The 27,023-nt window shown below is 41.4% G+C and overlaps 1 protein-coding gene across 3 annotated transcripts in view; it reads right to left on the reverse strand.

The window, feature by feature from the left end:
- The window catches only part of SNX31 (sorting nexin 31), a 66,131-nt gene extending 39,630 nt beyond the window's left edge, over nt 1-26,501 (reverse strand). The window contains exons 1-4 of one of the 3 annotated variants that reach the window (XM_073632048.1): nt 26,349-26,501; nt 8,885-8,959; nt 3,924-4,038; nt 1,389-1,453 (exon numbers count right to left, since the gene is read on the reverse strand). In XM_073632048.1, the coding sequence (XP_073488149.1) occupies nt 1,389-1,453; nt 3,924-4,038; nt 8,885-8,959; nt 26,349-26,408 (315 nt within the window). In that variant the 5' untranslated portion in view covers nt 26,409-26,501. Of the gene's footprint in view, nt 1-1,388; nt 1,454-3,923; nt 4,039-8,884; nt 8,960-26,005; nt 26,126-26,286 lie in introns of those variants that run through there. The other 2 variants (XM_073632050.1, XM_073632049.1) reach the window with 2 other exon arrangements.
- Between the last annotated feature and the right edge of the window lie 522 nt (nt 26,502-27,023).

The raw sequence follows: 27,023 nt of genomic DNA on the forward strand, positions 1-27,023 counted from the left end.
GTTGCCTCTGCTCTTGATTGGATAGATTGATAGCAGCGCAGCTATTGGCTCCTGCTGCCGTAAATCAAATCCAATGACGCGGGCGCCGGGGCCGAGTCTGTTATTCTGTGTCTATGGACGCAAAAGCCAGACTCAGGAGCACTCCCGCACGGTAACCCCCAGGGAGAGCGCTTCTAGGGGGTTTCCCGATGCGGGGAGGAGCTGATAGTGCCACCGGGGAACCCCAGAAGAGGTGGATCAGGGCCACTCTGTGCAAAATAAACGGCACACTGGAGGCAAGTATGTCTTTTGTTTTTTTAAACAAACATCACAGAAGGGTTTACAACCTCTTTAAGCATATAAAGAAGACATGGAAAAATAATAAAAATAAAGCCCCCCCACACAAAAAATGCAAGCGGTCACCCACATATGAAAATGGCGATTGTCCTACACCTGTTATAAATCAGCGTGCATGCCAGAGTGAAAGCAATAATTTTAGCACCAGTATTTCTGCATAAAACTCTAAATTGATGACCTGTAGGGGCTTGTAAAGTGCTGTGGGCACACACATTAAGGTTTGACATGAGTATCCATTTACTCGGCACAACCTGATCTTTTATACCTTTGCCTAAGTAAACAAAGATTCTTGCACTGGCCCTGTATATACTTTTTTTGCAGATTTCAAATACAGAACAGGGCTGTTTTAATAAAAATGTGGCTTGGTGTAACATTTACCTCTAGATTCCATTCATTGCCTTCTTGGTTTCCCCTTCCCAGGCCTACCCAAAACTTAAAAAAAACTGGCAAATTACATTCTGACTGCTGCTCGAAGACTGATATTCATTGGAGAGCTACTACACCCCCGTCTCAACTTTTGAACGCCATCTCAGCAGTACAGAGAATGGAGTCTCTCCCAGCTAAGATAGTAGCTTGGTTATTCTTCCTCAATTACTTGTGGCATGGTTCACCCTTAGGTCTCTCCAAGTTATCCCCCAACTCAACTGGTTTCATCTCATCTCCCACAGCTAAATTTATCTTCTACTCTGATGTGCTTCTCATGGTTATGTATTATGATCTTTAAAGACGTGAAGGCTAAAGTTTTTTTAAACCTTCATGCATTCAAAAAACACTTATAGTATCACTTTAAGCTATTGTCCTTCTAGTTGTGCCTTAAAAACTTTTATTCTATTATGGCTACTCAACATCTCCCTTGCTATGTGACAAGTGTATGTTCATTTGTTATATTCTTGTCCTGCACAATGGAAAAAAAAAATCCATTAAAAAAATTACAATTATAAAAAGAAGTTGTTTAGAAAGGACATTTCCAACTCCATTTTACTGTATGTCGATTGTTTTGCAGCGAATGCTGACAAAAATTTAAAAAAAAACGCAACACTAAAACTGCTTACCAACTGAAGTTTCTTCAAAAAGTCCATGAATATCTCACTACTCGAAACAACAGGATCTGAAACAACTATAGAAATGTATCATGCATTAAGGTGTACAGAAAAAACAAAATGAAAATATTAAAAACGTCATTGTAAAGTAGTTTTAAAAAAGGATAAAGTGCACATTTAGTAAAATAGTAACTACTGACAGCTCCCCCACAGTGGGACACTACTTATTTTGAACGCTAAAAAAATTTCACCAAAAGCTGGAACGTTCATTCAGCTGTTTAGGTGACTTTTTTTTTTTTTTTTTAAATAAAGTCCCCCCCCCCCCCCCCCCCGATATTTAGAAGGTATGTTTTTGTGCCAGGGGGTGTATTTGAGGTCATTTAGTTGGTTTCTTAGTTTGGGATTTGTTCTATGTATATTTGATCCTTATAATTGCTTCATTTTCTATAATTAGATATAGAAACAAAACCCAGATGTTGGGCAGGGTTGCTATTAATTTAGTTGCCAAGTGATAGTTGCCTTAGCCAACTGTTAGGAGGTCAATTGATTTTTGCCCCAATTCTGGAATTGCTGCACTTCTCTCTTCTGTCGCTAGGTGGCCTGGTATCTGGTTACATTAGATAAGACAAGGGCATTGCAAGGACAGATTAGGAATGAATGAGGTGTCTCAGTCAATGGGCAGGGATTTTCTTGGGTCCCTTGGCCTGCTGGGAGAGCCTATTTATATGGGCAGAGTCAGGTGATCGGGGTTCTGTGCCACCTGGACGGCTGTCTGGGTGGACGTGTGTTGTACTGCCCAGGGCTGCTAGGCCAGAAACCTAAGGGACATCTGGCTGCTAGGCTATCTAAGGGCTTATCCAGAAGCAGGAAAAGCAGCGTAATGTTGGGACTGTGGGCTTGTAGTCCAACCAGAAGTAACGGTTCCGCCAGCGGTTGGAGGTAGAGGGGAAGCTGTTGCCACTAAGGGACCATCCACCTTGCTACTGGATACCACAGTGTGTAAACCGAGGCCAATACCAGAGCAGACTTCTCGCCAGCCAGGGGACGGTGAAGAAGTGGGAAAACTTCAGTAAGTGCCAAGTCAGGGACCTAACGTGTCAGCAGGGGTGAAGCTTGAAGAGTATCTGAGTGTTAAGCCAGGGACCCAGCAGGGAAGTGGTGGTGATGCTTGAGGAAGATGCTGAGTGCTACTGTGAAGGAGCTCCAGCGATCCAGTGGCTAGTGGATCTGAAGTCTAGTGAGAGAGACTGGGAGCTCTTAGAGTGAAGGCCCACAGTGAGTGAGTGTAGGGTAAAGAGAACTGTCTGCGTTACAAATAGTTGAATACCATTACAGTTAGTAACAGCTACAAGATCGTTGCCATAGGAGACAGTGATCCTACCTATACAGAAGTGGTGTCCGGCTGGAGGCCTTCACCTGTATAACTGTTTACTTATAATAGTCTCAGAGTCTGCCAATTATCTTTGCATCTACCTAAGGGTGTCCTGGCCCTAACCCTCTGTCCCACAGTTCTGTTTAGGAAAAGAAAAATATCTTTGCATTAAAAAAAAAAAAAAAAAAAAAAAAAAAAAAAGTGTCTGGCGCCCACCTGTTCATCTTGTATTACACCCATTATGCCTTGTAACCCACTCTACACTGAAGGATGTCAGCTCTCCCCAACGGTAAGTATTAAGTCTAAAGAGGTGTATGTGTGTGTGTGTGTGTGTTTTAAATAAGGGGAGATCAGGTCCAGGGTAGTAGAAAGGTACTGCTGTACCCCACAGAAGCCATTTAAGGCCCATTGCAACCCTTAAAATCCATTTGAGGAAAATGAAAATGCTTTCAACTCATCCCTACTAATAAACCATGTGTATATACACTATATGTTTTTTTTTTTTTTTTAACAGCAAAGACACAAGAGGGTCCATGTATAAAACATTTGTAGTGCGGCTGTGACAAAGATCTGCATATTTAGATTCAAACTTGCTGTACCATATTTCCTCCAATACATGCAGTTCCTATATTGTCCGTGCCACCTAGTGTTCATAAAGCATTTGTTCCATAAATACCTCAATAAGGAAACATGCTTTGTGGCCATATAGGAACTACATCTATTAGAGAAAATAGGGCAAGCTTCATTCTAAATGTGCAGATATTTTTTTCACATGTGCACTATGAAAAGTTTTTATAAAATAGATCCCTAGGCATATCTCCCATCTTTGAAATTTTAAACGAGCAACACCGATTAGCAAAAAGTATGTAGGCATGGGACACACCCCTTGCCACCACCCCTTGGGTTTGGCTGGAGTTGGATTTAAGTATGGTATGACTGAAATCGCATGTAGTATTTAGTTTCTAAAAAGTAATAGGTAGAGATGTGATGCTGTAAGATACTTTGTTCTGTGCTGGGGAAATGCCACCTTATAAAATACTACAAATCAACATAGCTGTTATTGCTGTTCTTTGGCTCTCATAGTGATGTACTGGGAAAAACCCATAAATAAACCATACCACCATATGAACTGTATTAATACTAAAGTCGTGTCACAAAGCAGTTAAAGCATTTACTTTCTTGTAAGTATTGTTCAAGCATTGTCCTCCTCTCTTCACTCATGGATTTGGTCATCACCAGGTAGTGTTTTGGTGGAAATACAGGTAGTCTGTTCCCAAATATCCGATGCATCTATAGGAGGAGACATAAGCCATATTGGGATTTTTAAGAGAATTTTATATTCATTCTTCTAAACCTGAAAAGGATTGAACATAGATACCCAAACCAAAAGCAGGACAGGAAAATACAAACTGGAAATAGAATAACGATGCACATGAAGCCAAGGTTTGCAAGGTTGACCATATTCTCACTGTAGACAGTACATAGAAACCATGAATATCATAATATTGGTGCACAAGACTTTCTGTGGACCGGTTAGGCTTGTTTTTCTTACCCTGCCAGCTTGTAGTAATATAGGGAGCTGCATAAAAATGAGTTAAGAACGTGCAATTGAATAAGATCAACCGGATCAATCAGTCCTTGAAATTTCCAAAAGGAAAAAAAAGGTTTTATAAAAGACACCATGTGATACAATCTTCAGTGGACTTCTTATAACACAGCGTGTATCCACCACATAGAGTGCAAGCTTACCAGCTGCACAAGCTGTCTGAACTTGTGGCCAATACCCAGCCAGGGCCTTTGATCCTTCCAGCACCTCAGGTGTCCGATAAGCCGAACGTTCCAGGGGACTTGGAGTATATTCAGCGGTCAGCAGCCGGCCACAAGAATGACCTCGGTGTGAATATTATGCCAGTAGAAAAAAAAAAATAAAAAGTAGGAGTCTCACCATCAGTAAAACCGGGTGGTATTTATTGCAATAAAATCTGTTCTAATAAGCAGAGAATGCACAGATAAAAAGTTCCAAGAAAAAAAGACGGCCAGCAAAATAGTACAAACACGCCTGTACAAGCAGGACGTGAAACAACGCAGTGATGTCAGCACATCGCTCCTCCCTATGCGTTTCGTCACTAAGCTGACATCGTCCTGGGGCGTCCTGTATGGCGTGTTTGTACTATTTTGCCGGTCGTCTTTCTCTATGGAATTTTTATTTGTGCATTCTCTGCCCATTAGCACAGATTTTAAAACAAAAAATACCACCCGGTTTTACCGATGGCAACTTTTTCTACTGGCATAATATTCACACAGAGGTCATTCTTGCGGCCGGCTGCTGACCGCTGGATATAATACAAGTCCCCTGGAACATTCGGCTTATCGGACACCAAAGGTGCTGGAAGGATCAAAGGCCCTGGCTGGGTATTAGCCACAAGCTCAGACAGCTCGTGCAGCTGGTAAGCTTGCACTCTATGTGGTGGTGGATACACGCTGTGTTATAAGAAGAAATTTCAAGGACTGTGGATCCATTTATTTATGTTCACTCATTTACCCTGTTTGGAGTTACTCTTTGTGATTGGTTTTTCAATTCGATCTGATTGATCCCATCAATCTTATTCAATTACACGTTTTTAACTAATTTTTAGCGCAGCTCCTTATTTATATTTGTGCATATTTCACTTTGAGTTGCAGCTGGTTTGGAGTGTTTGAATAGCGCAGTTTTTTCTCTTTAACATTTGTAGTAATATAGGCATGAATTTCTTTTACAGTTAGACTTTTAAAAATGTGCTCATTCTTAACTGCCTAGTCTAAAAAAGAAAATGTAAAGCAAACCTATGTTCTGTGTATGCATATGAGCTTTATTGCCCCTCTCCCCAGCAGCAAATATTTGCCCTTTATTTGCTCTACTTCTGCTCTGTTCAGCCACAAGTATCAATGAAATTACCCAAGTATGGAAAAGCATGTGACTTAATCTATGTCACAGTTCTAGGTTTAGGTGACTAGCCCAGCAGGGAGAACCTTCTGCCCTGTGTAAGCTCTGACAGGAGGGAGTTGTATATAAAATAAAAAAAATAAAAAAAAAAAGTGTATAAATCCCTCACTTACTCATAGATCCAACAAGCACAGGACCCAGTTTGCCCTGCCTGTCATGACTTGCCATGGTGCAGACGGGATGGTCCTCAGTACCTGAACAACCAACGATGCCCATGGTCCAGGACACATGCAGGTTGATTTACTAAACCCGGAGAGTGCAAAATCTGGTGCAGCTGTGCATGATGGCCAATCAGCTTCTAACTTCAGCTTTTTCAATTACAAAACTTAACAAAAAATAAATAAAAAAAACAAACAAACACACAACTGGTAGCTGGTTTCTATGTGTAGCTGCACCAGATTTTGCTCTCTCCAGTTTTAATAAACCAATCCCATGGTGTCATTTGTGGCTACAGGGATGGTTGCAGGCTTGCCCACACCATGGCATTGCATGAGGAAAACATGGAGGTCCACTTCCTCCAGACCTCCTCCACCTCCCTCTGCTGCATTAAAGTTAGCCAAATAGTAAGGCTCTGATGTAAATAGGTAACTGTGCAATTAGGGGGCTCATGTATAGGGGAACTCGGATATGATGGTGAGCCTCTAATGTGAGGTTAAAGGTATTGCATGCATCATCCCAGGCTCAGGTTTCTCATTACTATTGTAACAATTATGTTTTTTCTTTTACATTTTAGACTGGGATTCCTTGAGTTTGCATACTTTTAAAGGGTGTTGCAACTTAAAAAAGGTATAGATAGCGATGGGTCCCCATAGTGGATTGTGTTCCCACCTGATGGTGTGGAAATGGTAGTAATTTGACAGGGTTTTGACACTAGACTGGCTGCTATCCTGAGTTAAAGGGCCTCCAGCACACCTTCAACAGGGCTCAAGAATGAATTGAAGGTCTTAAAATATTGAGTTCAGTGGACTTTGATGAACACAATGGGAAGTTTACAAACACGGAACATGGCTTTGAACCCCATTGAAGTATATGGGAGCCAAATCCTGCTAAATGTTTTGGCCATTTTCATAGCTAATGCAAGCTTTTGTTAATGAAAGGGCAATGACATCCCCAGCCCAATTGTCCACAAACAGAAGGCAGCAGGGATTTGTCATTAAGCTGTAGTACAGTGCACTAGTGCAGTGCTAGCCTTAACCGGGCCATAGATGCTTTGAATCTCAGTCGGCCACCCAAGATTCGATCAATGTATAGGCATGTTGATTCGATCGACTTGGGTACAATCAGCATGTCCGATTTCTAACATGCAATTACTGCCATTGGCAATAGCTGCTAGCAATAATCACTGTGTTCTCCCGGCAGGGACAGCCCCCCACAATAGCTCCCGGGGAGGGACTCAAGCGATTTTCTTGCATTATCTATGGCCTGCCTTAAGCTGAAGATTTGAACCATGTATGGGCAGGCTGAATGTACCAAAGTTGATCAATTAACTACTTGGGTACAACCAGCCTACCAGATTTTACATGAAGTTATTGCTAGCGGCTAGCAATAATGGTTTTCTCCCTGCAGGGATGGCTTCCCCTGCCCCTCCTTTGGGAGAACACGATAGCTCCACGGGAGAGATTCCCCCATCTACCCATGGTTGCAGAAAAGAAAAATAAAATCGCCCTGTCTATGGCCGGCCTTAGTGTCATAGTGTTGATTACCCTGACCATCAGAAGCTGCATTATCATCATGTGCACCCTCCTTCCCCTTACAACCTAGGATGGATTATGGACCTTAATGCTGCTTAGACTATCAAGATATTTTACACATTTTGATGCACTACTACTGTTTATTGTGCATCAAAGCAAACCTGTTTCCTTACCCTGTGTGTTTTTTCTTTGCAGCAGCAGAGGAAAGGTAGAGTGAACCTACTTGGAAATGTACATTTGGGGACATTCCTAAAGATAAAATTAGTTTAGTTTACTTCTTTAGTCTTTAAATATGTTGACAAGTGCAGTATGTCTCATATGGCACATTCCAGCAAATTTCTGCCATGTAGAACATTTCAAGTATTTCCAGAGACCATAGAAACAATCACACTATTCAAACCTTGTAACATTTCATTGTTACAATGTTTTCAAAATACGGGCTCACACTTGGTGTTAAAAAACATAGAATTAATTGTTACTGGTTACGACATACTGTAGTCTTTATTTTCAACACGGTGTTGTTGTTATGACATTTTCATTACCAATATCTCCGTTCACCTGAGAGTGCCGTGGGACATGGATGCAAAGAAGACCACATTGGGGGTAGGCCTTTTTCTTGCACCCAAAAAAGCCCCAGACATTCTTCAAAAATTGGCTCTTTAAAAAGGTGAACTCCAGGCATGAAAAACTGAATTAAAAAGTTGTATTTACTGTTAAGCAGGAAGAAGACAGTGGGTTTGATTTACTAAAACCGGAGAGCACAAAATCTGGTTCAGCTGTGCATGGTAGCCAATCAGCTTCTAACTTCAGCTTGTTCAATCAAGCTTTTGACAATAAAATCTGGAAGCTGATTGGTTTCTATGCAGAGCTACAGCAGATTTTGCACTCTCCAGTTTTGGTAAATCAACCCCAGTAAGACCCCTTTCACACTGGAGCATTTTGCAAGCACTATAGCATTAAAAATAGCGCCTGCATACCGCCCTAAAACAGCTGCTCCATTCACTCTCACACTGGAGCGGTGCGCTGGCAGGGCGTCAGAAAAAGTCCTGCCAGCAGCTTCTTTGGAGCAGTGAACTCACCACTGCTCCCCATTGAAATCAATGGGGCAGCGCTGCGATACCGCCAGCAAAACGCCGCTCCGGCGGCGTTGTGTGGGTGGATTTAACCCCTTTTCGGCCGCTAGCGGAGGGTTAAAACCGCCCCGCTAGCGGCCGAATATCGCCGCTAAAACGATGGTAAAGTGCCACTAAAAATAGCGCCGCTTTACCGCTGACACCCTAGGCAGCACAGTGTGAAAGGGCTCTAAGTGTAACGAGCAACATTTACTTTAAGCCAGATGGTGCGATGCACTAATGCCTATGGGACACCCACACAGCTAATGTGAATTGGGAGGAGTAACAGTCACCATGCTGATTGTTGATAATCCAGAATCTAAGATATATAAAAATGCCAATGTATTCACCTGTTCATCCCAAAAATGTAGCTCCTTGTACCGCACTTTGAAGAGGATAAAGCCTTCTAGATAGACTGTGTAGAGCTAAAAAGATAAATTACGCATAAGAACATCTTGAAAACTATAGCAGTAAAAAAAAAAAAAAAAAATCTAATTATATATATTTATATTTATTTATTTTACACACACACACACACACACACACACACACACACACACACACACACACACACACACACACACACACACCTATCTATATCACATATTTTAAAGGAACCAATGAAAACTAGGTGCTTGCTTTTTCTAAACTCCTGCATTAGGAGTCCCTTCCCAAGTGTGCAAGTTTCATCTGTAGTAGGAGTCTAGGTGAAAAGGTAGGAGATCAAACAGTCAGATAAAATGATATGCTGAGTTCCTTTGTTTCAGTCACATCTCATGGAACATTTTAAAGCTTTGTCAGTCAGTGTGCCTTTCCTGCCCAAGTGGCTCAGCCACGGAGATTGCCATCAAAAGACTGACAAATGTTTGGAAAACCAGAGTTTCAGACAGAAAAACAGTTATGCCCACGGGGTATCACTAATATTTTATAGGATATGGGACAAGTGGATTGAGCCCCCTGGGATGCCATCTCTGGATCTATTAAGCACCTCTACAGAGTGAGCAAGCCTTCTAGCGTTGATCCTACTCCAATTGGATGAATGATGGCAACTGGTCTGTACCTCTCACAATGGTTTTTTTTTTTTTTTTTTTTAATTTTCAAGTGACAAAAGTCTATTTATAGAGTTCATTAAGATTACATGGAGGTATTACATGGAAGTATCGCGCAGTTCTCAATATCGGTAACACCACAGGTACCTGAATAGACAAATACTGATCAAACAAGGAGACTCTGTAAAACACACCCATAACCCAATCTTGTGTTCAGTAGAATAATGCAATGTCCGATACCAGACAGTAGTGAACATTGGGAACCGATGGAAAGCTATAATACATTGGCAGGTAACAATCTCATCAAGCCATCAATTGTTTTGTAAAATTAGAAAAAGTACCCAAGGGGAGAAACTGGAAGAAGGAGAAAAAGAAAAAGGGAAAAAAAAAAAAAAAACGAGATACAGCCCAAACACAGCTCCTTCACTGCACCCCAGCCTCCAACCATTTACCCTCCTTTGAATACACAAGCATATGCCATAACGGCCAGGTTTTGAGAAAGGCTGCTTGATTGTTCTTTTGGGAGTGGACCAGTTTTTCCATTCTCTCAATAACTCGAACCGTTTGTAGCCACATCTGGGTGGTTGGGGGCCGTTTTCCTGCAAGTGGGGTTGCAGGCTTTACCAAAGTCGATATCATGTCATTTAAGGATTTTTATTCACTGCTAAGGGTTGTTAGTGACTGGGCTGTGGGATGAACTGAGCTACATCTATTTCTGCTGTACTTTGGGTATGGGATACATGCAGGTTACTTGAAGCACTGTCAGTTAGGCATGTGCAATTCGGTTCGTTCCGAATTCGTTTAACGAATTTCGACAAAATTCGTTAATTCGGGAATATCCGAATTAACGAAAACTTGTTTAACGAATTTTTTCAGAATAGTCGTAAATTCGATAAAATTGGACATTCGTAAATTCGGGCATTCGTACATTAGTGAATTTGTAAATTCGAAAATCTTAAATAATAGGTAACTAATAATAACTTAACTATTAGTAATTACTAGTAACTTTTAAATTATAGGTATTGTAATTTCCTTTAAAATTTGGCTGTTAGTGAACGTAACACATACAAATTTATCCAAAGTTATCAATGATCCGAAAAAATGGAATGGAACGTAATTAATTAATAATAATAAATAACAATAATAATAATAATAACAATGTTTTATTATTATTATTTATTATTAATTTTTCCGTTCCATTTGTTTAGATGCAGCATTCGTTTTGGATAATTCGTAACTTCGGATAAATTCGTATTTGTTACGTTCACTGACAGTCAAATTTGAAAGGAAATTACAATACCTATAATTTAATAGTTAGTTACTATTTCAGATATTTGAATTTTCGGGTTTTTGGATTTTCAAACTTCGAATTTACAAATTTCCAAATTTTCTAATTTATAAATGTACGATTTTACGAATTTACGAATGTACGAATTTACAAATGAACAAATGTAAAAATGTATGAATGTACAAATGTATGAATGAACGAATGTATGAATGTACGAACGAACGCATTTACGAATTTACGAATGAACGAATTTACGAATCGCGATCAGAGCGAATGACCCGAAAAACGAAAAGAAAAAATAAACTAATGAAACGAAAATGAACACATTTTTTGGCTGTGCACATGTCTACTGACAGTTTGCCGCTGGTCTGATTGCGCTGATTGATAAATGTATATATGATTGTATTCTCTCAATGTTCTTTTATTTATCGAAATGTAAACGGTCTTCAAAAAAATGTAAATAGTTGATTTAGAAAAAAAAAAAAAAAAAAAAAATTATATATATTTTTTTCTATCCAGAGGGATGTTCCTTTGTTGCTTCCACACCATAACTGTTAAGGTTTCAGAGAGGTCCACTTCATAAAGGATTTTTTTCCGAGCTTGAAAAAGGCTCATATGAGAGATGGTCAAAAAAAAAAAAAACAAACATAAAAAAAAAAAACAAAAAAAACACAACTTTAGTTTCTGCTATTTATTTTAAATACTCCTGGTTAGGCATGAGATTTGAGTTCGCTACCACCATGGAATCAAGGTGAACCCTGCATGTTTGTTGTCTTGGCGAACTAATGCAGGAATTTGCCACACTGAATTCTTTGCAACTGTAGCACCCTCTACAGTAGGTAGGTGCTAGAGTTAGTTTTTTGGCCAGTGCAGGTAAATTTAGGCAGGCCTACCTGAAGGCTAGGCCTGTTTTAATCTGTGGGCTGGGGAGCATTTTGGCATAAGCTGGTGACTCACAGATAGGTAACCAAAAGGTGATGCTCCCTCTGGTCTCTGGAAGATTCTAGAAGCAGAGGAGGGGAAGAGAGGTGGATCTTTCTGGGGTGTGGCAAGGAGCCCTGACCAATCCCCAACTAGGACTAGCAGGGGGCAGGCCTCCTTAAATACCTTGGGTCAGCCCAGCTAGGGAGGAGTTGTTTGGGTGGAAGAACTGAGAGATTGCGTGTTAGGCTGTCGGGGCCTTAGACTGGGGCGCTCCAGTCTGGGGGGGTGACCTTGGGCCAGGGACTTGCAGCTGTGAGGGAATCCCACACAATCCAAGGGGTGTCCTGAACAGAAGCAAGAGAGGACAGCGGAGAACACTGCCAGGCAAGTCTTCAGGAGGGAGACACTAGTCTGAGTGAGTGACAGGCCCAGTCGGGAGAGCTGGGAGAGGCATGCCAGAGCGGACTGGGAGTCTGAGATGGATGTAGAGCCAGCAGGAGAGACTGATGTTACTGCACAGGATAGACTTGGATCAGTAGCCCACAATACAGCTAGCACTAAAGAGACTTTAGGAGGGGACCAGGCCTTTTGCTGCTCCCCACTGTGCTCTGTGGTGCAGAGTCATTTGTTTTTTAATGCACATGGCATCCAAATGTCTGGTACATTAACTACCTCTTATAAGCTGCAGGCAGAGGCTGTAGACCACAACCGTGCAGTCAGGAGCAAATACGGCATAAAAGGCCTAAAACGCTACAGAGCCCTGTGGACCCGCCCTGGGGATAGCAGTGGCCTGTACCGATGGGGCAGTGCTGCCAGATTAGAAATGCTATTCCCTCCTGTCCTCTGTAAGTTGGACAAAATCCTCTCTCGCTGCTGTTCTGCCTTTACCCAAGATCTTTCCTTCTCTCCAAACTGTGGCACTTATGTACAGTCTGCCACCTTATTATTCACTTCTTCATTACTGGTCCTCAACTCACAGTAGGCTCAAGCTGCTCAGACAGCACCCAGTGCTGTGTGGCTAAACCCTCCTCTCCCTTTATGATCATGGCGCCATCTTCTTCATGCTCAGTACCTGAAAGGGGGAATACTTGCACATGACCAAGATCATCATCCTACAGCAAGCAGTGATCACATGATCAAATATTTCTGCTGACTCCTCATAGCCAGTTTGCTATGCAATGGTGGGATTAGCAGAAGAGAAAGAAGAGAAAGCAAAGGGCACATTGGCAGCGCTTGCAGAAAGGCTTTGTCCTGCACGTTCTGCTGCTGCATACCATGGTCAATATTTGATATAGAAAAGGAAAAAAATATGTGAAGGGGAAGCCAACCATCGCTTGGTCCTGCAGAACCTGCATGTCCCTACTATCTCTGCATGTATATGTCCTCTGTCTCTCACTTTAAAGTATTGAAGCAAGAGACAGAATTGCATTTAGCAATGGCATCCTCCGTGCAGGTTCTTGCTAATCCCTCACACATTTCCAGAACTTCAAAAAGTACAATATTGGCTATATATAAATAAAGGAAAAAAATGTGGGTTGTAGTCTGACAGCTAACAAATAATAGGCCCAAGCAAAAGGTAGGACTGAGGTCAACTTGGCCTAAGAGAATCAGGTATGGACATAGGCATGCACAGGGTGTGTGGCTGGGCACACCCTAATCACTATGTGCGGTGACGATTTCCCCTACTTTTTTTATGGAGAAATGATAGTCAATAATTTATAGTTTCTCTCTTGTGCCTGAGAGGCTCTTGATAGTTTATAGGTAAAAGATTTTTTTCCCCCCCACTCTTCTGAAGAAGGTGCATGGCCAAATTCCCTTTCCCGGTCTCGGACATAAAAGTGACAATTGGGGAAGGCGCTCTAAAGTATTATGCCATAACATTTTGAGATGGTGTGTGAGCAACCTGAACCGGGGAGACAGAATTCCTCCAATGGGGTCAGATCTCTATGAATCTGCCCCTGTCCTGATGGTTGTAGAAATGGCGAAGCTGGAAGTAGTTTGGCCACCTTCCATGGTGTGGTAGGGTTTTATATTCACATATTTTACTGGTGCGGCAAGTATTTTGGCTAGCATTTTGCTTTAAAGCAGAACTCAGTCAAATATAAAAACAAAACTAACAAAACTAATAACCCATTAAAGTTCAGTTGAATTTTCATCCAAAATCAGCTTAATACATTCTAAGTGCATCAAAAAGAAAGAAGTACAAATGTATAGTTTGCTTAAGTTTTCTTAAAAAAGTAAACACAACCTGAATAGAAAAGCCTGTCCCCTGCCCGCAGCAAATCCTATGCTCCCTGCTGATTGGAGAACTCTAGTTCTGATTCAGCAGGAGGCATGTTAAACCTCTAAAAAAAAAAACAAAAAAAACAAAAAAAAAACAAATAAAAGAAAAACACACAAGACCACACAGAAATAAAGGGTCCTTCTCTGTACCATGCTGGTAGATGACTGACCTTTTTACAGACCGATTTCTGAAAAAAAAATAACTGAAATGCCTCTTTCACACTAGTGGAGGCCGCCAGCAGATCCACCTGCTCAACAGGGGAGCTCTCTGCTGATCCTCTCTGAGCAGGCAGAAGACAATTCCGTGTCCACTGCACTGATGCAGAGCAGACAGACATAGCCTGCTGTCCTCTATGGGCGGTTGGCTAGAAACGGACTGCCTGTCCGTTTTACACCAGACTGTCATCCAGTCTTCCAGACGGATGGGGAATGAAACTCCATCTGTTTTTAGCAGATGGATCGGATGTCGGCGGGTGTCAACGGACATTCGCCGCTCCATAGAGTGCAATGGATGGTCGGGTCTGCCTGAAAGGCGGAACCGATCAGTCTGTCAGTGTGAAAAGGGCCTAAGACTTTGCACAGCCTTTTGTTTTGACTCACCTGGAATATATTTGTCGATTTAAAATGAAAGTTCAGTTGAGCTTTAAAAAAATAAAAGCGCGCATTTGCTTCCCAATCACCTGATAGCAAGGATAGGGTCTAATTGGCTATCACAGTGATCAGTAAATGTACAGCCCGCTCCTGTGATTTTTTTTTCATTCCTCCCGACTGGAGAAAAAAAAAAAAAATACATGGTATGTTTTCATCCTTGCTAGAGGAGAGAAAATGTAAACAAAGAAAAGAAAAAGAAAAAAAAAAAAAAAAAAAAACACACCACAAAACACACCAGCATGGTCCCCCCCCCCCCAGTCTATTACCAGGACCTTTGGGTCTGGTATGGAAATTAAGGGGCACCCTGCACTAAAATAAAACAAAAAAAAAAAAAAAAGGCGTAGGGGCACAACCAAAATCCATACCAGACCCTTATCCAAGCACGCAACCTGGCAGGCCGCAGGAACAGGGGACGGGACGCGAGAGCGCCCCCCTCCTGAACCATACCAGGCCACATGCCCTCAACATGGGGAGGGTGCTTTGGGGTCCCCCCCAAAACACCTTGTCCCCATGTTGATGGGGACAAGGGCCTCATCCCCACAACCCTTGCCTAGGAGTTATGGGGGTCTGCAGGCGGGGGGGGCTTATTGGTGTCTGGAAGCCCCCTTTAACAAGGGGACCCCCAGATCCCGGCCCCCCCTATATGAATGGGTATTGGGTACATTGTCCCCCTACACATTGACCAAAAAAAAAAAAAAAAATCCTCGCCTCCTGCTGACTTTCTGCATTGACAGCTGTTATATAGCTGAGGGTGGGTCCACTCGGTGACGTAAATGGGTGACCCCATCCCCTTCTGACGTTATGTGATGTCAGAAGGGGGCGGGGTCACGTGTCAAAATAGAAGCCCTGCCTGCGGTGACAGTGTGCTGCTGGAGGGCTTTGTTTTAGGACAAGTCTCTCATAAGACTTGCCCATAAGACTTGCGATGCATACTAGCACATTACGACATTGCCTTGCAAGGTGAATTTTTTTTTTTCTTACAAAGTTTACTACCACTTTAACACATGACAAAGTTGCAAAACTGTGTTCAGGCATTAAAGTAGAAATATTAGGCAAAGGTTTTTCTCTTTTGGATAGAGCAAGGGAGGGTTATAACCCGTCAAATTTTTTTCACCATTTCTGTCCCATTGGGGAGATTTCCCTTCACTTCCTGCCCCATAGCCAAACAGGAAGTGAGAGGAGAGAGAGAAGAAGTCTTGCGAGCCACAATAACCCTATGCCTTACTGCAAAAACAAACAAAAAATATGTACAAATACCCAGCTGCAACCGCAGGTCACGTATTCATAGCCGTGCGTTTAAATGTGAATGGAAAAATGCGTTGCGCTTAGGTATACATTCACCTTATCAGTCTAAAGGCGCCCAGTGTATGTGCTTCAAATCTCAAATTAATCCGTATAAACATAGATAATGCTACTATATGCCACATCCAAAAGCATAATGTGCCAAATATTAAATAGTGATATACATTAGATACACTGTGTTACTAGATATGAAACTGCAAGTATATTACGCTTAATGGTACGCGATCTATTCATATACAAAAATAAACAAATTAAAAAATCAATAAATGCGCCTTAAAAATTGCATCAAAGTGCCATGCGTGTATTGCATACAAACTGTAGTAAACCATATAAGTGATAAATGATAAAACATATAAAAATATATAGATTGATTGGGTGATAATAGTCCTTTAAATGTGAAAAAAATCTTCCAAAACTGTATCACTCAACGATGTGTAGCGGAAAGGATTCCAAAGGTGAACTACAGTGCATAGAGGTGCTTCACATGAGAGACGGATCGTAGAACCACAGTGCCCAAATGTGCCTCGGTGACCCCCAAAGTAATTGCGCTCACCTCTGAGCGTGTGACACAGGGTTTTTAGCTGTGTCCAAACACGCTTTGGAGCCACCCCTGGGCTCAATAATCAGGACACCAGATGATCTCCCATCAAGCTCTTTGAGACTCCATAGGCATTAAACCAAAAAGAGAAGGGACTGCATAGTGTGATATCGCCAAAACATTTAATGATAACTTGTATAAACAATCCCCACACTGGGGTACTCACATTGCATGGGTGCTTGATGTGCACCAAACAGTATAGGCAGGATATAGGTCAAATAATGCTATCCGATGTGCTGTGGGGTGTCTAGAAATTCCCAGCCCAGCTCAGTGCTGCTCGCTCCGTCCTGGCCCCTCCCCTACGCGTCTTCGACACAGGGAGTCACGTGTCTTCATCAGGGGGATATGATTGGACGGGTGCTCTGTAGATTAAATACACTAACGGCGGCCATTTTCCCTGTGACTATTCTGCATTAGGCTCCGCTCCTCTATACATAGCGCAGCACCTATCACAGGCTTTCTATTATTATAGCCTTACTACTTCATACTGACCAGGTTAATAGTAGGGAAAATCAACTGCGTAGATTAACCAAAGCTATATCCAGGACGGAGTCACGGAGGGAACGGAACTAAAAACACCACAGCACTCCCACAGCAAAATATGGAAACAATCACACATATATCTACCATAGCGATCCCATCCTTAAAAAAACCCCATGCAAACCCCATCATAAACAATGTAGTTTGTACATTATAAATAATGTCATTGTTGCATTTTTAAACATGTCTAACTTGAAAGTGAATATAGTGTGTATGGTGATTACAAAGGTTCAATTATACATAATGCCTGTGTACGGAGCACAAACCCAGCTGTTGCTCATCTCATCCCTAAAACAACAGCGCATGCAGGCACCTATATTCAAAATTCTTTCCTATGGATGTGAATCAACCATTAGCATAAACCCTATATATTGCATCATAAATTATACATAAATTAAAAAACTGCTTACCAGTATTAAATCAACCCTTAAAATTGTGTACTAAACACCATAATATAAAATGTTTATTTGAAAAATTCTTTAAAATTAATATTAGAAATATAAAAAAAAGTATAAAAAGTACATGCACCAGTGGACCCCTAAGAAATCAGTCATATGCATCCAATAAAACCTTAAAGGGGAAGGGAGAATTTAATTTATTCTAGTGGAAATTTAAAGAGTAGGAGAAAGAGGGGTAAAAAATCGACATCCTCTATTGGGACCGCCAAAGTCCCCCCAAAAACTTCCAAAGCAACAGAGACCAGAGCAATCTTATCATAGAATTACATTCAAACAGCATGAATTACACCAATATACAGAAAGATTTAAATGTAAACAATAATGTTAAGACAAAGTGGGATGCCGTACATCAATCTCCCATCTAATCTAAGCAGAGGAGGTATATATAAAAAAATTATTTTTAAACGTACAGTGTGCACTATAAGACTAAAAATTGCTCAAGAAGCATGCGAGATCGAACTCTTTATTCAACCCACCTGGTGATAGAGAGCCGAGCTGGTAAATCCACCAGGATTCGCGCTTACTAATATCTCTAACATAATTGGAGCCCCTCCAATTACGTTTCGGAGCCTCCAAGCCCCAAAATCTCATGCCCTGTGTGCTCTGGTTGTGCTCATTCTTAAAGTGCACATACAGGCACAGCACTTTGGATTGAATACACGCATGGCACTTTGATGCAATTTTTAAGGCGCATTTATTGATTTTTTAATTAGGAAGTGAGAGGAAATCTCTGCAAATTAAAAGGAATTTCTTGGGGACCCCCAGGTCACCAGAACTAGTCTCCCCATTGGAAGATATCCCATCTTTTACTCTCCTGGGGAAAGGCACTCTGATCCCTTTCCAAAACTAAAACTGCCTTTAGTTATACTTTAAGATTTGTCCATCATGAAGGGGTTAATGACCAACAGTATTTTTGTGCATTCCAATGCCTGCCTGGGTTTTATTTGGCTTTGAAGAGAGTGGAGAAGGGTTAGATCCTCTTTCAGCTTTTATTACATTGTTTGTTCCTGTTTGGATTTCCTGTGTGGAAAGAAAATCTCTCCAGCAGGGACACAAAAAACACATTTTACTAACGTTGGCAGGGTTTTGAACATCTGACAGTGTTTTTTTTTTTTATTGCGCTCTACACCACAGTGACAAAAACTTCAATTTTTTACCCTTTGTCCCCCAGATTTGGGAAAAAAAAAAAAAAGCACACAACCTAAATCTTGGTATAAGCCTTCTTTCTCCCTTGCACATCAGAGGGGGGGACTCAGTACTAGGAGCCAGTTGCGTTCTGTTGAATGCACATGTGCTGACAGGGGACATGTTCAGTAAGGCCTCCATCACACTGGCAGCCAGAGGATGGTAAAACCAGGAGATTGATCCATGGTTTTACCTCCTACCTAAAAAACCTGCCTACCATACAGCTGGTGGGGTGGGGGCAGTTCACATGCCATGGCGTATTTAACGTAGCATGTTGAGTTGACAGGTGACAAACTTACCCATTCAAGTTGCGTTCACTTTTCAGAGAATAACACAAGTGTCAACTTAGCCTAACTTTTTTTTTTTTAAACCCAAATTGCACCAAATCACAAGAAACTTTCAAGAATTAAACTCATGCTCCCCCTGTGCGATTTTGCCCACCTCAGGGGCTTGTGACCACATAATTAAGTTTGGTCTAAAAATCACAGTTGAACCACCTCTGGGCTCTATGGTATATGAACTCTGTAGGATCCTAGGCTTTTCAGTTAAGTTATGCTCCGTCCATAAAAAAAAAAAAAAAAAAAAAAAAAGTCTAGACAGTGCTTTATCATTTAAAACAATTATTTAATAAAAAGTATATATCCAGGGTACTCACACTTTATGGCTGCTTACAGCGCACCACTTTATGCTAGGCAAAATGATAAAAACATCCAGTGAGGTCGTATGTCTGCTTGTATCTGTCACTGTGGGCAAGTTTAGAGCACCATCACAAAGAATTTATTACATTGAAAATTTAGGAGGACTTTTGATGAAGTATAGATTTTGAGCACTTTTTTCACTTGATTGAGTTTTATTCGATTTATAGTATTAGCATGTGAGCACTTTATGAAAATAATATTCACCATATAGATATTTGTATTGGTTATATGATTTATTGCACAGGAAGGATTTATTATATTTATATTGTGAGCACTTTATGAAAACATTCACTAAATGTATTAATATTTGTATATGATTTATTGCACAGTAAGGATAATTGGTATAGTGTATAGCGCGGCACAATGTTTTGATTTACAAAAGATTGAGCACAACATATGGCAGTGTGAATAGTGCCAGCAGCTGAAATTCCTGCATAGATATCTTTTTAAGGCTAATTTATGTGATTAACTCTGGAAGCTCGCAAGACATTTTTTCATATTAAGAATTAAACTATTGGGCTTTGTTCACCCACCGGTAGTTTTTCTTAATACGTTGAAGAAATTAAACCAACCAGGTATTTTCTGTTAACTCAACTTATATGGGTTTTCCCCTTCTCGGTGAATGTACATCAGGTAATATAGGTTCCCTACAAAATAAACTGGCCGGAGTGCTTCCTTGTACAAAGTTACAAAATAGGTAATATATTGCAATGTAAAGTTTTTGAAGTGGACCTTCACCCACTTCCTATAATATTACCGATTCCCCCTCCTTTCACACAATTGTATATACAGTATTTTGTGACAGCGCTGTGCCTTGTCACATTGTCAGAGGGGTTAGGTACCACGTATGCAGATGGAGGGGCTCTGGGATGTCTCGTACGAGTGAAGAGAACTCCTTTTGCAGGTTTTGCCAGGATTCAGGGTTGGTAACACCTGCATTTTATAGGAAACCAGCATCCCGATTGTGTACAGTTCTTTAGGGCTCGGTTCACACTTGGGATCTGACTTGTGAGACCCCCATACCTCCCAACATTTTGAGATGGGATTGAGGGACACCTTCTACCAAACGTATGTAGGCATAGGACATGGTCCCTGCCACACCCTTTTAAAAAGGAGAATTAACCCCCCCCCCCCCCCAAAAAAAGTGTTAACTAAATCCACAAGGGCTTTTTTTTTTACCACTATTATTCCTTTATATTGGCTTTCAAAATTTGCAAATGCAGCAATTTAGAATTTGGATGAAAGGTTTAGCACTGGGAAAACACTTTTTGAAAGATAAAAAGTGCATTTTATATTACACAACAACTATATAGATCAGACCAAAATGAGGGACAAACGAGGAGTAAAGAGGGACAGAGAGACTATGTTCCAAATCAGTGACTGTCCCTCAAAATCAGGGACAGTTGGGAGCTATGGACCCCCAAGTCACGTGACATGTAAAATCCCATGTTAGTCAATGAGAGCTGTCCTAATTAGTACTACTACTACTACTACTAAGTCTCTTTGACTTTTGAAAAGGTTCCTGTACTACTTTAAAGCGCCTTGAGGCGATTCAGTTCGCATTTGCAGCGCTATACAAGTAATTCATTCATTCTTTAAGGGGACGTCTATCCAACTTGTGCCCATAGACTTTAATGGAAGTTGCCTCCAAGTCAGATCTCCATCTTAATTGATGCGATTTTGATGTGACATTACAGGAAGATTACCCAGGCATTCCCTGAAGTCGCGGCAGTGTGAACCAAGCATAAAGCCTTGTACACAATCAGATTATCGGGCAAATTTTCATCCGTTTTTCGTTGCATGCTAGTTTCACGTCGAAAGTGAAGAGGTTACTTTCATACTAAAATTCTTGTACGACAGAATTCAACTTCAGAAGTGATGTAATGTGTTGAATAGTTTTCTATGTATTTTTTCGTTTGAGCATGCGTAGTCTTGCGCTTACAATTTTTTTTCAGACGAAAACTGTACTAACTAAGTGAAAATCAGACGTTGTGTTCATTCGCACATAAAAAAATATTGTAGCCTGCACATACAGTTTTTGTCGTCCAAAAATTCGTAAATCGGCTGTCGAAAGCACCATACTAACTATGTGAAAATCAGCAGATCGTTCGGACGCAATTTTACTTCTGATTTTGTTATTGTGTACGGGCCTTAAGAGCCACTTCACACCTTCCCACACATAAATCACAGAGGAATGTACTGTGCGTTTCTGTGCAATTTACATGCGGTTCTCTGCAGTGCGATTTCAGCCCATCCAAAATTACAATTGAAAAATCACACTGCACCAAAAGTAGTGCATGCATTACTTTTTAAAAACGCACTGCAACCTGGATCACATGGTACTTTTGGTGCGAGCAAACTCTATACCTGCACTTGGGGCGTCAATAACCTTGTATTGATACCCACTGCAGATCGCAAATGGAGAGCGTTTTGCATGCGGTGTGAATCGCACAGCGTGTTCCTGTGTGATTAATGTGCAGGCATGGTGTGAACTGGCCCTTAGTCAAGGAGCTGTCTTGTCTCTTTAACCATGTGAATGACACCATTCATCAACACTGCACTCCCTTTATTAGTACACTGCCCATGTACTGCTAAAGGCTGCTGGCCTGAATGAGGCCTTATGGAAGGACATTGTATAAAGTCAGCAACGCTCTCAAAGAAAACACAACAGTGCTTTTGAAAAGGAAAAAGGTTATGGCTATGCTAGAAATGTTGGAGGTTTCGCAAGAATGAAACATTCATGCGATTTGCATTATATGGTTCTGGGAAGGTCTAAAAATAAATTTAAAACATTCAAGGTTTTTTTCCATTACACACACATTGTTAATTATATGCAATCACTAAATTAGCACTGTGGGTCAAAATGTATTTTCAGCTAAATCTTCAGAGGACAATGTGCTGTAAGGTGGCAGGAAAAATGATATGTGAATAATCCAAGTAAACAGAGAAGTAAAAATACTTAGTACAAGGTTACAGATTTTTAAGCAAACCCTCTCACCTACTTTAAAAAAAAAACGCATATAAAAGCACAAAAAAAAAAAAAATCAAGTATTTAAATACTAACAAGATTTTTCTTTTTCAAAAAATATTTTATTGACTTGCAGGAAAAGTCAATTCCCTAGCACAGCCCCAGCCTTGCATGTCATAGCCCTCTCCTCTTCTGGGAGTATCCAACTTCCCTTTGTGCTGGCCAAGCTCCTCTGCTCCTCCCCTCACCTTGCTACTTACTATATCCTTTTACAGTGCCTTGAAATTAATACACGTAAGTGTATTTTATTGGGATTTTATGTAATAGACCAACACAAATTGGCACACAATTGTGAAGTGGAAGGAAAATGATAAATGCTATTCAAAATGTTTTACAAGTAAATATCTGAAAAGCGTGGCGTGCATTTGTATTCAGCCCCTCTGATAACCCAAACTAAAATCTAGTGAAACCAATTGCCTTCAGAAGTCACCCAATTAGTAAATAGTGTCCACCTGTGTGTAATTTAATCTCAGTATAAATCCAGCTGTTCTGTGAAGCCCTGAGGTTTTTTAGAGAACCTTAATGAACAAACAGCATTATGAAGGCCAAAGAACACACCAGGTTAGGGATAAAGTTGTAGAGAAGTTTAAAGCAGGGTAAGGCAATAGAAAAATATCCCAAGATATCCACAGGACAACTATTAGTCATTCACTCCACAAATCTGGCCTTTATTGGCTCAATGTCTGAGCTCAATGACACAGAGCAGCAGAAGCTGCCTAGAGCGTTTGTGTACTGCACAGCAAGGCTCCCCTTCACCCGCTCCTGGCCGTGCCAGGCCCATCCAGACAATCGGGCCCCTTGTAGTTGTATCGGCTGTCCCTACCTGGTGGTGGCCCTGGTCACAGATACTCATCCAGCACCATCCTTTAGACTAGCCATAGATGGGTAGTGTTCGGCCAGTGGGCCGAAGGTGGTGGATGGAGGCTCCCCCCAGCCAGAACATTGTATTCTGACAGCGGGATCTAGCATTGTCAGAATACACCAATAAGTGGCTGCAGCCTCTGATAGACAAAAGTTTTCCAGCATGTCCTTTCAACAGAGGTCGATCAAATGATTGGCTTCTGTCAAACAAAGACAGCCACACACTGATCTAAATTCATCTGGTCCCCGCTGAACTGGCAAAATATTCATCAGTCTATGGCCACCTTAAAGCGAAGCTGTTAGAGAAACCCATGGACTTCTAATGCTGAACTCCTAAGAATGTTTTTTGCCTGGCTTTATTGCTGATCCAACAGCTTCATACAAGACATCGGGTTCATTTAATAAAGCCAAATAGAACGTTCACGCTGCAAGGGAATTTTCCCCAGAGCTTGGTGGATGCTCTGCTGACTTCCATCATCCAATCATATTAACAAAAAAAAAAAAAAAATTGTTTTTTTTTTTTTTTAAATGCTCTTTGCATGTGATTGGATATTCAATGCAAAGTGAAATTTCTCCGTATATACTAAGCTCTGGGGAAAATCCCCCTGCAAAGTACACAGCCTGTTTGCCTTTAGCAAACCAACCAAATTGCCTTGGAACAAACAGGCAACTAAGGAAAAGCAGAGATGTCTATCTGCATTCTTGTTCCAGGTCAGTGACATGACAGCCAGGCAACTAACATTTTTAGTACCAATATTCAGACTCTAGGTTTCTTTTCTGATATGTTCCCTTTAAAATAACCATAGACATAAGAAAATAGACAGATAAACCCGACCATCCTCAGTCCTAACACCTGTTACTGATTTATGCAATACCCATGGAGAGGGGTTGAAGGCATGCTGTAGACTTCTTTTAACTTCCACTTTTCAGGGGTAAAACAATAGCAATTGTAAAAGGCTTTCTAAAGCTGGCCATAGACGGAGCGATTTTCTATCCTGCAACCACGGGAAAGAAAATCGCTTGATTCCCTCATCAGCACAGCCAGTGTTGATGGGGGAATCCCTCCCATAGAGACATTGTGTTGTCTCCCCGGGTTGACTATAATAGCATGTAATCACATGTAAAATTCGATCAACTAGGGTACATTAAGCCTGCCCATACATGGCTCGAATGTTGGCCAGTGCCTGCTGGACCAGCCATGATTCAAACCATCTATGACCTGCTTAATGCTGGGTATAGACTGCTTGAAGTTTGGATAATTTTTAATAATATGAGCCATGGGTGGTCCTGCAGACACCAGGCTGCTCAACAAAAGTTGATTTTAAAAAAATTTGACTGAGTCAGATGAAGAATGTATCGGACTAATAGAGATTGCCTCCTACCAGATGCAGTAACACCTGGTTCACACCGAATGTGGCTTTGAAATCAAGTTACTTCAGTGTGATTTCATGTGCGGCTTGCCATCATCTATGTAACGCCATGCACAGATGCCAATGCAAGTCTCACATGAAATTGACAAAAATTGTGCAGGAACCTTTTTAAAAATTGGTGCAAGTCAGAGTCGCACCGATATGAACGGTTCCAGAAATAGGGTGCGACTTTGATCTGTCAAACCTGTGTGAAAGGGGGCTAACTGTTAAGAAGTGTCAATGTATTAATGTAGTCATGGGTGCTGCAGCTGCTGATAGCCAGCAATGGAGAGTCATACCTTTCCACACTGTTTAGGGTGGATGGGGAAATCGATTGATTTCTCAAGCCGTGTATGGTATCTTAACCTGTCAAACCACTGCCCTCCAAAATGTGCCTAAGCCTTAAAGGGGTTGTAAACCTTCGTGTTTTTTCTCCTATGCATTAAGGTGAAAAAACACCTGCCAGTGATCAGCCCCCCCCCGTTTTACTTACCTGAGCCCTGGAACTTGACCCCGTGGGGACACGCTGTCTCTCTGCCCGAGGTTCTCGGCTCTTGATTGGATAGATTGATAGCAGCCCAGTCAATGGCTCCCGCTGCTGTCAATCAAATCCAACGATGTAGGCGCCGGGTCATCCATTTGGCAGCTATGGACTCCGAATGCTGGACTCGGGAGCGCGCCCGCAGGGTAACCCCCTCAGGAGAGCAATTCTCTTAGGGGGTTATCTGATGTGGGGAGGAACCACAAGAGCCGCCGGGGGACCCCAGAAGAGGATGTTCGGGGCCACTCTGTGCAAAACGAGCTGCACAGTGGAGGTAAGTATGATATGTTTGTTATGGAAAAAAAAAAAAAAAAAAAAAAAAAAACCACCAGGAACCCTTACAATCACTTTAATTTGGCCATACACTAGTAGAATTTTGTTCATTAGTGGGGTCAAATTGACATTCATTTGAACCTCAGGGATGAGAACATTTGAAGGATCAGGATGGAAAATCTTTTTATGAGAATACAAATGTTCCTTTGTAAATGTAAGTTTGAGCGTAAGCCTAATCTTTAAAAATTTTCATATCTGGCCAAAAAGTTTAGAAGTATGGAGACCGTTCTCCAATGTCAATAAAATGCTCCCCTGCACCCACATTAACCCAGCCTAATGCTGGACATACAACGAGGGGGTTGAAAGACAAAAACATTCCTCACAGATCCTTGCATCAACACAAGCGATGTGGATGGAGGGATATCTCCCACTGCAACATTGTATTCTCTCCACGGCGGACTACTCTCCTGTCAGAATACACTGATCTGCACTGCAAGCGCCGATCGATCGAATGCTAGTTTTCCAGCAGAACAATTTGACAGAAGTAGGTCATTAGATCAGCTTCTGTTGAACAGATAGCAGGACGCACGAACCTAAATTTAACTGGCTCAACAGGAACCAGATGGATTTTGGTATGTATATACCCAGCCCAAGATAAGCTTACCTACACCAGTCCTTCTAAACAGGTCACATGAAAAAAGTGCAAAAAAAAAATCATCACTTAACCACATAATGTCCCCCGAGTTCGTCCACCAGCGTCTCTGTGATAGGGATGCTGACATGCATGGTTCCAGGTGAGTATCGCAGAGCCAGTGTCTCAGGTGTTCTGTCTGTGTTTGTACAGGTTGTACCTGAGCTCACTATGGGGGCATGTCCTACACACCTGAACCATCAACCAGGAGGAGGGACATACCACACATTACTGCACAACACATAGAGAACCTGCTACTAGGCTAACCAAACACCCCGAGCAGCACTGAGGATACACAGAATATCAACTTTCTGTTTACTGTAGTCAAGAGATGAAATCTTTTGATGGATTATCTTCTTTGCATAAAAGGTATACCTTTAGGACAAAACTGTTTAATTAGTATTAGTTTTGCCAAATAACACCTTTTCTACCTCTGTCTCTTACCTACAATATTATTATTCTAAGGCCGGGTTCACACTATTGCAAATTATTGCGAATTGGATGCGGAACCTCCGCATCCAATTTGCAATAGCAGGCGATTGTGAATGGCTCTCTATGGAGGCGGTTCACATATCTCCGGTGCAAATTTGTACAGGAGCCCTGTGCGTCTTTTGGTCTGTTTCAAGTCCGGGCTGAAATCGGACCGGAAACTAGAGTTGCCACCTCATCCCTTTAAACCCAAACACATATTAATTACACAGGTTCTGTGG

This window comes from Aquarana catesbeiana, linkage group LG05 (genome assembly GCF_042186555.1).
Source record: "Aquarana catesbeiana isolate 2022-GZ linkage group LG05, ASM4218655v1, whole genome shotgun sequence".
Taxonomy (NCBI): Eukaryota; Metazoa; Chordata; class Amphibia; order Anura; family Ranidae; genus Aquarana; species Aquarana catesbeiana.